Genomic DNA, 15487 nt, shown 5'->3' with positions numbered 1-15487 from the left:
TTGAAATGCATTCCAGGTGACTACCTCATGAAGCTGGTTGAGAGAGTTGAGAAATCACCCCTTATTTTAGCATAAGTACTATAAGTACATGCATGTATTTTCCATGTCAAAAGTGGACTTAAGCATATAAAACCAAAAAAATATTGTCTTTACAGCCACTTAGTTTGTTAGGAAGTGGTTATGTATGGTCTTAAGGTATTTTAGATGTGAGTTCTGGTGGGCCTTTGCACTTCAGCAATCAAAGGGATGGTGGGGTGCTCAACAACTTTGACAAAAATCATGAAGTGCTTACCAATAAAAACAACCAAAGAATTAAATGGAAGTAGAAAGGAGTTGGAGCACTCCGGAAAAAAAGATAAGATTTGATTTATTTTGAAGTCTTCCTCGACAGCAGGAAGATACCAGCTTGACATCGAGACGTCATTCACCTACTCGCATCTTGTATAATGGATTATAGTGAGCAAAAATACATCACAGCTTCTGTTGTTGACTTCTCCAATTCCTCCTTTCTACCTTGAATTGGACTTTTGGATGTTTATTTTATTTTGGGTAACCACTAATGTATGTATCTATCTAAATTGAATGGTATCCTATGGGCACATGGCATAACATGATATGCCTATAAAGTATCTAAATATTTGGGGACATTGACACAACTGTCTTGGGTTCTCAAACTATAGTATAGGTAAGTGCTGAAACAGGTACACATCCTCTAAGTGGCAGGGTTGTTTACTTAACTCCAGATGGTGGTTTATACACCCATATTTCTTAACCCCTACTTTATCAAATAACTGTTTTACAAAACATCTATACAGTAGGTGTGAGCAGTGGTCCTAGTAAATAAAGCTACCAGCACAGCACACCTATTGCCTCTTGAAACTAGCAATGCCGTAACCGGGAGCATAATCATAGCCTCACGCTCATTAACATAACGCAACGTTAACTATTCATGAAAATGAAAAATATACTGGCTCTCAAGCTTAGCCTTTTGTTAACACTCATCTCAGATTTTCAAAATATGCTTTTCAACCATAGCAAAACAAGCATTTGTGTAAGAGTATTGATAGCTAGCATAGCATTAAGCCTAGCATTCAGCAGGCAACATTTTCACAAAAACAAGAAAAGCATTCAAATAAAATAATTTACCTTTGAAGAACTTCGCATGTTTTCAATGAGGAGACTCTCAGTTAGATAGCAAATGTTCAGTTTTTCCTGAAAGATTATTTGTTTAGGAGAAATCGCTCTGTTTTGTTCATCACGTTTGGCTAACAAAAAAAAACAAATTCAGTCATCAAAACGCCAAGCTTTTTTCCAAATTAAGTCCATAATATCGACAAACATGGCAAACGTTGTTTAGAATTAATCCTCAGTGTTTTTCACATATCTATTCGATGATATATCATTAGTGGAAGTTTGGTTTCTCCTCTGAATCACATGGAAAAATATTTGCAGCTGGAGATTACGCACCAATTTCGACGGAGGACACCAGGCGGACACCTGGTAAATGTAGTCTATGGTCAATCTTCCAATGATATGCCTACAAATACGTCACAATGCTGCAGACACCTTGGGGAAACGACAGAAAGTGAAGGCTCGTTCCTGGCGCATTCACAGCCATATAAGGAGACATTGTAACACAGCGCCTCAAATCTGTCTCACTTCCTGTTTGAAGTTTCATCTTGGTTTCGCCTGTAGCATCAGTTCTGTGGCACTCACAGATAATATCTTTGCAGTTTTGGAAACGTCAGTGTTTTCTTTCCAAAGCTGTCAATTATATGCATAGTCGAGCATCTTTTCGTGACAAAATATCTTGTTTAAAACGGGAACGTTTTTTATCCAAAAATGAAATACTGCCCCCAGAGTCTCGAGGTTTAAGGTTCACATTACATTTTATTTATCTAGGCAAGCCAATTAAGAAGTACGCTGAGCCAATTGTGTGCCACCCTATGTCACTCCCAATCACGGACAGTTGTGATCCAGCCTGGATTCGAACAAGGTACTATAGTGACTAGAGGTTGACCGATTTAATCGGAATGGCCGATTTAATTAGGGCCGATTTTCAAGTTTTCATAGCAATCGGAAATCGGTTTTTATGGGCGCCAATTTGCATATTTCTTTCTGCTTAGAAATTATTATTATTATTTTTTATTTTTTTCCATTAAGGTAATGGTTCTGAGTTTTTTTTTTCCCATTTTGAGCTTTTTAGTAATTTCGCTAATGAGAAGGTGAAGCATTGTAAAGGGGGCGTTTGAAAATAAGATTCTCGTTTTGAAGGCATTTAATTGAAGAAATTAAATTGAACTTTTTCTCTAGATTCGTGGGTCATTTTTAAACATTTAAAAAATAAACGATTAGTGTTTACAGCAACTTCAAAAAGTCTTAAATGTAACGAGAAACATGTCCAGGCAATATTTTACATAATAAAGATTAGTGTGCTGTAAACTTCAACCAGTATACTATTTTTATGATTTATTGGACAAACGGCAACATATTTTGTTTTATTCAAATAAGTTAGAAAAAACTAAAAGTAAAATTGTATAAAAATAGGACACAGCAGGGAGAGGAGTGCACAGAGACTAACATCAGGGAGATGAGATTTAACCGTTTTGCTGACTCTGCTTCTCTCAGGGACCATGACAATGTTGCTAATAGTGTGACGTTGCTAATACTATATTTGGTAGGTCTAAATCTCAGCTGGGTTAAAGGATTTATTGTTGATTTAGGACCATCTCTGGAATGCTATAAATTATGGTTATTTCATTTTTGGTCTTGAGCCAGGTAATCATTAGCATGGTTGCTTAGTAAATTCTGGTGTGCCCTGTAAGAGGTAGGATAGAGGCTGAACACATCAAGGCAGTCAGTCTTGGCTCACTAAATGGCTTTCATCGTCTCTGCATGGGGTATAGCTGTTATTATTGGACAGGTTTGTGGCTGAATTCTATACCACTCTAGCCTGCATCTCAAATCAGTCAAGTCTTTTTTCTCTCTCTCCGTTTGAGCTCATGTATTGTTTCTCCAGCTCCACATATCAGATGGTTTTACTCGTTATTGTAATGTCAGTATACAGTACCAGTCAAAAGTTTGGACACCTACTCATTCAAGGGTTTTTCTTTATTTTTACTATTTTCTACATTTGTAGAACAATAGTGAAGACATCAAAACTATGAAATAACACTCATGAAATCATGTAGTAAACAAAGTGTTCAACAAATGAAATTATATTTGAGATTCTTCAAAGTAGCCACCCTTTCCCTTGATTGACAGCTTGGCACACTCTTGGCATTCTCTCAACAGGCTTCATGAGGTTGTCACATAACAGATGTCTTAAGTTAATTTGTGGAATTTCTTATTGCGTTTGAGCCAGTAAGTTGTGACAAGGTAGGAGTGGCATACAGAAGATAGCCCTATTTGGTAAGAAAAACAAGTCTATTACAAATGACAGCTCAAACAAGCAAAGACAAATGATAGTTCATCAATACTTTAAGACATGAAGGTCAGTTCATCTGGAAAATTACAAGAACTTTGTAAGTTTCTTCAAGTGCAGGGGCAAACAGGAAAGGAAGTCCCAGAGTTACCTCTGGTGCAGAGGATAAGTTCATTTAGAGTTACCAGCCTCAGAAATTGCAGCCCAAATAAATGCTTCAGATTTCAAGTAACGGACGCATCTCAACATCAACTGTTCAAAGGAGACTGCATGGCTAAGGCCTTCATGGTCGAATTTCTGCAAAGAAAACACTACTAAAGGACACCAATAAGAAGAAGAGACTTGCGTCAGCCAAGAAATATGAGCAATGGACATTAGATGGAAATGTGTCCCAATTTTTGGTTTCAACCGCCATGTCTTTGTGAGACGGAGTAGGTGAACGGATGATCTCTGCATGTGTGGTTCCCACCGTGAAGCATGGAGGTGGTGTGATGGTGCTTTGCTGGTGACACGGTCTGATTTTATTTAGATTTCAAGGCACACTTAACCAGCATGGCCACCACAGCATTCTGCAGCGCTGGTTTGCTCGTAGGCCCACTGTCATTTTTTTCTCAAAAGGACAAAGATCCAAAACACACATCCAGGCATTCCTCTTGAAGCTGGTTGAGTGAGTGCAAAGCTGTCGTCAAAGCAAAGGGTGGCTACTTTGAAGAATCTAAAATCAAAACTACATTTTGTTTTGGTTAACACATTTGTTGTGGTCCATACAGTTGAAGTCGGAAGTTTACTTAGCCAAATACATTTAAACTCAGTTTTTCACAGTTCCAGACATTTAATCCTAGTAAAAAGTCCCTGTCTTAGGTCAGTAAGGTTCACCACTTTATTTTAAGAATGTGAAATGTCAGAATAATAGAGTGATTGATTTATTTCAGCTTTTATTTCTTTCATCACATTCGCAGTGAGTCAGAAGTTTACATACACTCAATTAGTATTTGATAGCATTGCCTTTAAATTCTTTCACTTGGGTCAAACATTTTGGGTAGCCTTCCACAAGCTTCCCACAATAAGTTGGGTGAATTTTGGCCCATTCCTCCTGACAGAGCTGGTGTAACGGTCAGGTTTGTAGGCCTCCTTTCTCGCATATGCTTTTTCAGTTCTGCCCACAAGTTTTCTATAGGATTGAGGTCAGGGCTTTGTGATGGCCACTCCAATACCTTGACTTTGTTGTCCTTAAGCCATTTTTCCACAACTTTGGAAGTATGCTTGGGGTCATAGTCCATTTGGAAGACCCATTTGTGACCAAGCTTTAACTTCCTGGCTGATGTCTTGATGTTGCTTCAATATATCTACTTAATTTTCTGTTCTCATGATGCTATTTATTTTGTGAAGTGCACCAGTCCTTCCTGCAGCAAAGCACCCCTACAACGTGGTGCTGCCACCCCCGTGCTTCACGGTTGGGACGGTGTTCTTCGGCTTGCAAGCCTTCCCCTTTTTCCTCCAAACATAACAATGGTCATTATGGCCAAACAGGTCTATTTTTGTGTCATCAGTCCAGCGTACTTTTTGGAGAAATGTCCTATCTTTGTCCCCATGTGCAATTTCAAACCGTAGTCTGGCATTTTATGGCGGTTTTGTTGCAGTGGCTTTTTCCTTGCTGAGCGGCCTTTCAGGTTATGTCGATATAGGACTCGGTTTACTGTGGATATAGATACTTTTATAACTGTTTCCTCCAGCATCTTCACACGGTCCTTTGCTGTTGTTCTGGGATTGATTTACACTTTTCGCACCAAAGTACATTCATCTCTAGGAGACAGAACACGTCTCCTTCCTGAGAGGTAAGCCTTAAAATACATCCACAGGTACACCTCCAATTGACTCAAATGATGTCAATTAACCTATCAGAAGCTTCTAAAGCCATGACATCATTTTCTGGAATTGTCCAAGCTGTTTAAAGGCACAGTTAAGTTAGTGAATGTTAACTTCTGACCCACTGGAATTGTGATACAGTGAATTAATGTCTGTGGGAAAAATTACTTGTCATGCACGAAGTAGATATCCTAAACAGCTTGCCAAAATACATTTTTGGCATAGTTGGAAAAACAAGGTTTAATGACTAACCTATGTGAACTTCTGACTTGAACTGTATGTGTTATTACATAGTTCTGATGTCTTCACTATTATTCTACAATGTAGAAAATAGTTTTAAAAAATAAAGAAAAACCCTTGAATGAGTAGGTGTCTCAACTTTTGACTGGTACTGTACAGGTGAATTGGCTTTCACTACATTGGACCTTAGCTCACATTTTTAAGTCTGGCTCCATTTGGCTTCTTCCATGGGTTTTAATGATGTGGGCTATCATCTGGTTTGGCTGTGTAATGACCAGTGTTGTGTGTCTAGGGCTGGGAGCTCATTGGACTGGGCCTGTGTCTGGTGGAGGGCTGGATGCCCTCTCTCTCTTGTCCTCGGATGCACATGAAGCCTGAGTATGGGTGGGAGTAATGCGGTGCAATGCACAGGTTCCCAAACCTTTTCACTCGGGTCCCCATTCCAACATTGGGGAACATCTTGCGAGTGTGCCCCACATCTTCTTGCGCATTGTACATGACCCAAACTGTTCACTCCTCTTGTTGGTGGAGAGAACATTTTGCAGGTTTTTGTCCTGCAACTCTTTGTTTTGTCGGCGGTGCAAAGACAATTTTGCAGTTTTAAAGCAAATTTTCTTGCAAATCTTGCAATTTGGGAACCACTTATGTTTTCCACTACTGGGGTAAGCGCTCGTACTGATGGAAGTGGGTAAAAGATCAGCCAATGAGCTGATTGAGAGGGCCGGCCCTTAATCCGACCTGGACGTTGGAGGGATTGGGGCGACACCCCTGCCCAAGCCCCAGGGCCTGGCTGGGGTAAAAGCAGGGTGGATGGCGGGGGCTTGTCTGGTTCTCTGAAGCCAACCACGGGCAGCGCAGATTAGCGGGGGGTTCTGAGCCCCCCACTGATTAAAGCTATAGCATATGCTGTCCCCCGCAGACACGTGGCAAACCAACCCTCCCTGACTGCAAAGTCATAACCAGTCATCATATCCTCTGCTAAAGGACTAGGAAGAGGAGGAAGTGACAGAGGGCAGTGATCCAATGATCCACTCCGTAGGATAGATGGAGCTGCTTTATTCATAATTACAAGTCAAGTGTTAAAGCTAGTTGGTTGCGGAAGTCTACCTCACCAGGCTCTGATCTGTTATGGTATTGCTTTTGACTGTCTCATTGGTTATTCATGTGTAGGATAGTCATTTTAATATCCCAGAGGCTAGAGAGGGTTGAACTGTGTGATCGACAGTGTTAATGGTGGATCCCAGGGCCGCTGAACATGCGTTTGCGATGGAGGTATGGTTTGTGAATGGGGTCCAACACTAATTGCACAGTACTGTTTGAACAGACAGCTTTGTTCGCAGTTTCAGAAAAGCTGAGGCATCAGTACATGCCATTGTTGGAGAGTATTCAGCCAGAAGACAGTGGCAAATTTATAATGAGACTGCAGTGGAGGAATTACATCTATCTGGGAGCGTTTAGAAAATAAATGAGGACAAGAAAGCATTCCAGAGATTAACCTTCATTTTTGGGAGAAGCAAAGCAAACGCCAACACTAACCCTCAGTGGAAAACAATTGCATGTGTCATGTTACCACACTAGGGTCGCTTCAGACATTCTCAACGGTCTCCCGTTGTAAAAATGATTTATAGGCTGCTCTTCTCATTGTTGTTTAGTTCCTTAGTCATCACTCAACTGCAAGCTAATGTCAATGCAAAATGAGTGATATAACTCTTAAAAACACTATAGCACAGCCTGAGTTTACTCTCTCACTGACACCAAGGTACTCTCTAATCTCTCTACCCTGAGAAGTTAACCTGAAACCAGTGCAAAATGGAACCTGCTGGAACTCTGAGGCTCTCCGGGTTTCTCTACCCGCCCTCCCTGTCTCTGCTGGGCTGTGTAGCACCCAGGCCAGGCAGACCGAGCCCATTAGAACTCAGTGGGGCATTGAGGCGTCTCTAGGAGACTGCAGCCTCGGCGGCGCCCTCCCCCCTTTCTCCTCCTTCCCACTTTCCTTTTCCTCTCTCCTCTGGGGGTCTGGGCTTCAGGGTGGATCCACTGGTGGGATGGGCATGAGGTGCCACTGGGCCACAGGTTAATGACTACGTCTCTGATTATCCTATCCTTCATTCTCCTGTCTCCTACTTTATTGATCTTCCTTCAATCAACCCCTTCTGTAATGTCTGTGTACTGGAAAATAATATTCATGCATATCTAAAGAGTACTAGCCTATAAATGAATCTCCGTTCACTTTGTAGTACCAGCGAGAGAGCTAGAGTCTAATGCATAAGCTATCATAGAAACACCGTGCTCTGATACTGTCACACTACATAACGCATGATTCTCAATCACTCTGACAAAGCCCTGCAACTCAGGGTACAGTATATCCTTGTCCTCACGCATAGTATTTTCCCTTGCGTTGTGAGTGCCTTGCAAAAGTGATGAAACTGTAATATGTTGTGTCAACAAACAGTAATAGAGTCTGGGGCTCATTAGAGAGGAGAGGCACAGTCTGTGAGTGCAGCAACACTGTCCTCTCCTCTTCAGCCAGTGGTGTGACTCTGTGCAGTACATTGTTCCCTCCACTGCACTTTGCTTGGCTAGACTCCTCCTGCATTATTTATCCGTCCAGCTCATCGAGCATTAGGGCTCCAGTCCCGATGGATACATTTGAGTCTAATCTGCTGTAACAACCCAGAGCTCTGGGGAGCCAGAGAGACCAGCCTCACCATCACACAACACACTTCTCTGCAGATAGAAACAAAAAGCCTTTTAAGGGTGTCTGAGTTATTGTCTGTCACATTCTCTCCTTGCCCCACGATTTTCTAGATGTTTGAATGTGTGAATTTAATTCTCATCGTGTTGGAGAAGAGGTGGAGGTTTTTTTTTACAGCTGATTCTCTAAAAGCCTATGGGAAATTATAAAACTGCATCTGGATATCAGGGTTCTTCCAGCCATGGACAGACGGCGTCACATACTCCCCTCTGTCTCTCCCCCACTCTGTTCCTCTCTCCCACCCTGTCTCTAATTCCCCAGAGATGGAACCGTCCCTTCTCTGATTGCAAAACAATATCCAGACCATCAGGAATGCTCCCATAAAGCCAAATGAGTAGAAAATCCAGTGTTTAAAGAGGCCTAGATTTTGGGCCAAATCTGTCATTTGTTTAGTAGGACAATGTGTAGGCCTACTTGAGTAAAACATCGAATGTATTGCGATTCGATGTTCCAAACATATTGCTCACAATATTCACTCACCAGCTAGTTTATTAGGTACACCACCCCATTCACAAAAATGGATTGCTCCTACAGACCGTGAGAGGCAGGCAATGAGGCATTCCGTTACTGTTCAATTGAACGTTAGGTTATTGGTTTTGCCCATTCTAAGTGTCTTTGTGCGTGGTATGACCGTCGGTGCCCAGTGCGCTGGATCCAGTATCTCAGAAATGGCCACCCTCCTGGGTTTTTCACGTTTACTAAAAAATAGTGCGACACCCAAAAAATGTCTAGTTAGCAGCAGTCCTGTGGGCGTAAACAGCTCATTGAGAGAGCTGGAAGGTGAATGGCAAGAATTGTGCAAGCTAACAGGTGGGCCACAAATAATGGTGCAGTACAACAGTGGAGTGCAGAACAGCATCTCAGAACTCGTCGAACCTTGTTACGAATGGGCTATTGCAGCAGACGACCACCTGTGTTCTACTACTATCAGCTAAAAACAAGAAGCACCTCCAGTGGGAACGTGATCACCAACACTGGACAATTGAGTGGAAAATCATCACCTGCAAGATGACAGCGAGTTCATTTTACTTGAGTGGCCTGCACAGTCCCCAGACCTCAAAGTATCTGCTGCACAGAGACGAGAGAGCAATGAGAGAATTTGTTTTGATCAGTCATTGAAATATTGCGATATGTTAAATAATATCCCAATATGTAACTATCAAATATTATAAATATTTAAAAAATTACCGTTGCTAAAACAATGTTTACAAAATAACTGTGATTATAGGTAACGAGCGTGACTACAACTACGTTACTAAGTCATTCACCTCACTGTGTTACTTTTTGAGTAAAAACTGCTTCCTACCCTTAACCATGTGCTCTGTTAAATCCTTAGCAGACAGCCCAGGCCTTTTGCTTGTTCCAACCTGCCAATTTCAATTAGGCTGCAGTAATGCACCCAGCACTAACCCATCTCCACTTAGCCTGCTAGTCCTCCTCACTTGGTGTATTGTTGGCTGTGCCACTGTGTTACTCTATGCATCATCTCCTGCACCGCTGCATTATTGAACTTTCAGTGTGTTTTCAGGGCAACTCGCTAGCATTCATAATTCGACCACTCATTTACTGTAATATGCCAAAGCGTGACTTTGTTTCCAAAGATTTCTGGTGCTTTGTATACACCCTTTGTAAGCTTGGTGCGCATATATAGGGAATGTACACACAAATACTGATGTAAAACATATGCAAACTCGCTTGACTTGTGATTGCAAATGAGGTAATACTAATGCTCTATGCTCCTTCCGTGGCTGAAGTGCCCTCTGTTAGCATGTTAATGACTGTAGCGTGCTGGCCAATGGAAGAAACCTAATGAGGCAAGCTAGTAGTTCGCTAGCATAGCATAGGCCTAGCTACACCTTTTTGACAGATGGCTTCAGTCCATAGAGACCCATAGTGGATGATCTGCCTCTCATGCATAATTTTGTTTCCATGGAGCATTGTCCTGGTTACGACAGCCCTCAGGAAGGAGCATCTCTCTCTCACCAACACCATGGGGATTAGGGTCATGTGTGTTTACCTCACCTCCAGGTGAACATAGCATAAATAGCTCTGTGATTTAAAACCTTTTTTTTTAAGGCTGTGTTAGCCTATTTGGATGGAATATACAGTGTATGACCTGACGTTTTATGAAGCCTTTTGTCTGTGGCTCTGTACTGTTACACCTACCAATGAGATTGGGTTGCTTTTCTCGTTCCAATGAGATGTTGCCATCAAACATATTTCATTGGGAATTACATGACACTGAGCAGGAGGCAGTAATTCATATCAGGACTAGTCTGCTTGTGCTGCAGTCTCTCTCTCAGGCACAATTATCAGCCCAGGGCGCAGACGGTTCCATTGCATTTGTACTGTAACCCAAGATTCAATTTGAAGCATCTGAAATCTCTTGCCTAATGGGCAAACGGACATTGTTTTGTTATTTTTTACAGTGCTGCCTAATGCACACCAAGGCAATGGCTTCTGCATGATCAATAGTACACATGTGTAAAATCCATTTTGTTCTGTGCCCACAATACTTCATGACTGTTGACCAGTCAGCACTAGGAAGTGCTTTAGTAGTGGAAAGAGCTGGCCCTGAACATTTGTCTTCACCATCAGCCTTGTTTATTTTATTGAACTTATCTATCCAGACAAGTTAATTAAAAACAAAATATTATTTACAATGTAAATTAAAAATCAACTGAGTTCCTGTTCTGATTGATCAATATGTAGCTCAGAGGGACGTGCCATGGCAGAAGATGCAAGGTCATGTGTAAAGATGTTTATTTGAAACCGAAGGCAAAACCTTAGACATACAATTTGGCACCAGTAGATTCTGAGTTGTGTCTCAGGGCTGCACTCCTCTGGCTACCAGCATGTTGCTGCCTCCCAGCAGATAGTCTACACACACACACAACATACTATCTAATGTAACAGTGTATGTTGTCAGAGAGAGGGGAAATTAAGTGACATTCAAAAAGCCTCAAGTGTCTTTCTCTGAAGTGGCTGATACCAGCATATCTTCAATGTCTCGACCTTCCCAAGGAGGAGAAACACAAATGCACAGCATTCTTTATCCCCCCCATCCCCCTCTGTCTAGAATGCAGTGTCATTGTCCTTTGTGAACTTTTTATGGTTATTGTTACTGCCGCCTGAGGCGCAATGTGTTACCCCGGGGAGGTAGTTTGTCCCCTTTGTCCACACTGCAATTCATCTCAAATTTCTCCCTCATTCCACAAGCGTCAAAGGACCAATATGCAGTGATCACGCAGTTCATGGGCTTTTGTGGGGATTTTTCTCTAATGCCCATACTGTCTAGTTCTGATGTGCAGGTGAATACAGGACCAGTTGAAGAGAGCTGCCAAGCTGTCCCAAACTGCACGTTTGTCTGTCTGTAGGGCAAATATCACCTCACACCCCAGAGATGCCCCGGGGGAGTGCATTCTCTAGAGTTTCTGACACTTTCCACACACAACCATTACAGCTGTTGCATTCATGAGCCACATATATTCAACTCCACGTAAATTAACCCTGTATTAACGAACTGTGAAAGATTGTGTAATTTAAGGTTTTGTCATTTATGTTTTGTAAGGGTGTTTTCTGTTAAATGAAATGCATGAGGAATGATGGGTGGTAGAAATGTATCCCGAGTCTAGTTCTCAAAATAATCTGCCTCGCTGCGGTTGTAGGTCGTTATTTCTAAATGTCAACTGTTCTTTCGAATTGATGATTAATGTAATGTTTTTCATTCTCTTCTCTTTGTTCTTCCCTCTCTGTAGAAACGGGCCAAAGGCCAGTACCTGTTTTTCAAAGTGTGTGAAGCCCTGAACCTACTGGAGAAGGACTACTTTGGGTTGAGTTACAAAAACGCTGACCAGATGGTAAAGTTGTTTGTTTCTTTGTACCACATTCTTGTACAGTAAGAGGCTTTTCCAGAACAGCAAACGCGTTACAAAATACAAACTCCTCTTGTACATAAAGCTTTCCAATCCATTTTTTTGTATGTTTTGTTTCTGAAGTACCAGTACTACTTCAGGCATAACTACTTCATAAAATGTATGATATATCCTTCTCACCTAATGGCACAGATGTTTTTGCAATTATGTCCTAAACGTTTTATATTGTTTCTCTGCTACAATAGCAACAATGACCAATGGCTTGACTTTGATACCACATAATATTCCTCAAGATCAATATGCGCTCTTTAGACATTCTAAACCTTCAGCGGGCCTGATAGACCATATAATTGGTCATTTTAACAAAGGCCTGTGATGGATGATGAAACACAGGGAAGTACTTTAAGTCCACTCCATCCTCACAGGATGTCTGAAGTGTGCAGTAAACCTCCAGATAACCCAGATATGCTTCCAGGGAATAACATTAGTTATTTTCCATATCTGTGTCGACACTGTTTATTGGAGAGGGCTGTAATATCACTGGTTCAAGACAAACGAGGCTCCTCTCACAAACTTCAGTCCAATCTGACTCTGCTCTTGCCTGCTGCCAAGCAGGACTGGTTCACAGAAGACCTGGATTCAAATCAGGGTTGGGATCAATTTTAATTTGAATTCAGAAAGTAAACCAAATTCCAATTCAAAATGTTTCTAATTGAAAAGCATTGCGGTTAGGCCGAATTTGTAATTTCAGTGTACTTCCTGAATTGAAATGGAATTGATCCCAACACTGGTTCAAATACTATTTTAATTGCACTTTTGGGACTTATATTGGTTCCATTGCAACAGCCAATCAATCAGGCACACCTAAAGTATTTGAAATTATTTCAAGTGGTAATTGAACCCAGGCCTTGTTCAGACTGTATCCTTCTCACATCTTACGGCTTTGGGCCTGAATGTTGAACTCTCCCCTGCACACTGTAATTGGAGCTTAACCTCTCTAGGGTACGTGGTACGGTAGCGTCCCGCCAGTGAAACTGCAGGGCGCCAAATTCAAAACAGAAGTCCCATAATTAAAATACCTCAAACATACATGTATTTTACACCATTCTAAAGATACACTTGTTGTAAATCCAGCCAGTGTCCGATTTCAAAAAGGCTTTACGACAAAAGCAAACCGAATGATTAAGGTCAGAGCCAAATCACAGAAAAACACAGCCATTTTTCCAGCCAAAGAGAGGAGTCACAAAAAGTGGAAATATAGATCAAATTAATCACTAACCTTTGCTCTCCATCAGATGACACTCTTAGGACTTCATGTTACATAATGCATGTATGTTCGGTAAAGTAAATCGGAGTTTACATTGGCGCGTTAGATTCAGTAGTTCCAGAACATCTGGTGATTTTGCAGAGAGCCACATCAATTTACAGAAATACTCATAATAAACATTGATAAACGATACAAGTGTTATTTACAGAATTAAAGATATACTTCTCCTTAATGCAACCGCTGTGTCAGATTTAAAACAAACAAACCATGAGTACGGCGCTCAGACGACAAATCAATCCAAATTGATATCTGCCATGTTTGAGTCAACAAAGTCAGAAATAGCATTATAAATGTTCACTTACCCTTGATCTTCATCAGAATGCACTCCCAGGAATCCCAGTTCCACAACAAATGTTTGTTTTGTTTGATAATGTCCATTTATGTCCAAAATCCTCCTTGTTGTTAGCACGTTCAGCCCAGTAATCCAGCTTCATGACGCACGAGCAGACAAAGTCCAAAAGTTCCGTTACAGTCCGTAGAAACATGTCAAACGATGTATAGAATCAATCTTTAGGGTGTTTTTAACATAAATCTTCAATAATGTTCCAACCGGAGAATTCCTTTGTCTTCAATGGAATGCAGGTCGCTCTCACGTGAACGTGCGAGACTGAGCTCGTGGCTGCTGGCAGACCTCTGACTCATTCCCCTCTCATTTGCCCCCACATCACAGTAGAAGCATCAAACAAGGTTCTAAAGACTGTTGACATCTAGTGGAAGCCTTAGGAAGTGCAACATGACCCCATAGACACTGTGTATTCTATAGGACAAGAGTTTAAACTACAAACCTCAGATTTTCCACTTCCTGGTTGGATTTTCCTCAGGTTTTTGCCTGCCATATGAGTTCTGCCGCCCATCATTCATCATTCAAACAGTTTTAGAAACTTCAGTGTTTTCTATCCAAATCTTATATGCATATTCTAGCTTTTATGGCAGAGTAGCAGGCAGTTTAATTTGGTTACACTTTTCATCCAAAATTCCCAATGCTGACCCTACCCTAGAGAAGTTAATGACAGTCAACACGCTCCACTGTCTCTGTAGGCTCCAGATCATTCTGTGAGGGAGACTTTTGGGAGAGATTAGCATATTTGCAGTGGGTAAATGCTGTCTTTTGTTCCACTTTGAACTGGAAACTGTAGGCTAGCCACGGGGGTGGAGTGTGGAGATGAGGGAAGAGGCTAGGCTGTGTAGTTTAGTGGAAGTGTTTTCATCATGTGTGTTTGTTTATATGAAAGTGGTGTGCTGAAGTTCAGGGATCAGACCAGTAATGACCACCATGGCTAGTTTTGTTGTCTGTGGTCTGGACTGGTGCTAAATTGAGAGTTATGCTCTTTACAGTAGCTCTGTGCAAAATGCTACCTTCTGTCTTGTTTGATTCTACTTTTCTTGACATACCTGATCTACTAAAGTACCTGAGAAGGGAAATAAAATGAGGTCCTAGTGTATTTGGATTAGAAACGGCACAGTGTTCTATGTTTAGGTGGTATAGTCTGGCCAAGTAGTTAATTGCAATATGAATGCCTTTACAATCAAAATCCCATCTCATTATTCTAACATGTTGCCAATCACCATGGTTACTCAACAGGGAAAATTTGAAGTCTGTGATTAATTGGTAGAAGTTTGATACTGTTAAAATTTCTGCATACTTGTTAATACCAAAGCTAATATCTCCTTTGTTTCTCTTCTATAGTGCTGGCTGGACCCTACAAAGGAGATCAAACGTCAGATCTGCAGTAAGTTGTGGCTTTTTAACCTTTTGAAACTTTCTGTATGAAGTGTCTCATTAAGTAACATGGCCACCGGAGTTCACACCAATTGGCTTTACTGTACATACCAACCTCAAGAAAGACTTCCACACTATACCCTATAATTTCTCCTAAAGCACCCTGATCACTCTATCCCCCAAGTCTATTCCAGTAGAACTAATAACTAATGTTACTGTTGACATTTACTCTTGAGCAGATACGTTATTTATTGTCTCCTGGAGTGACATGCTCTTTTCA

The 15487-nt window shown here is 41.3% G+C and overlaps 1 protein-coding gene across 1 annotated transcript in view; it reads left to right on the top strand.

The window, feature by feature from the left end:
* Window positions 1-15487, top strand: part of LOC123990707 (band 4.1-like protein 2) — a 63399-nt gene that overhangs the window by 17297 nt on the left and 30615 nt on the right. The window contains 2 exon segments of the mRNA XM_046291476.1: window positions 12044-12145; window positions 15175-15217. Of these exon segments, the coding sequence (XP_046147432.1) occupies window positions 12044-12145; window positions 15175-15217 (145 nt within the window).

This window comes from Oncorhynchus gorbuscha, linkage group LG12, assembly GCF_021184085.1.
Source record: "Oncorhynchus gorbuscha isolate QuinsamMale2020 ecotype Even-year linkage group LG12, OgorEven_v1.0, whole genome shotgun sequence".
Taxonomy (NCBI): domain Eukaryota; kingdom Metazoa; phylum Chordata; class Actinopteri; order Salmoniformes; family Salmonidae; genus Oncorhynchus; species Oncorhynchus gorbuscha.
Note: the sequence above shows the minus strand (reverse complement) of the source record. Positions and strands in the feature narration are given on the sequence as shown.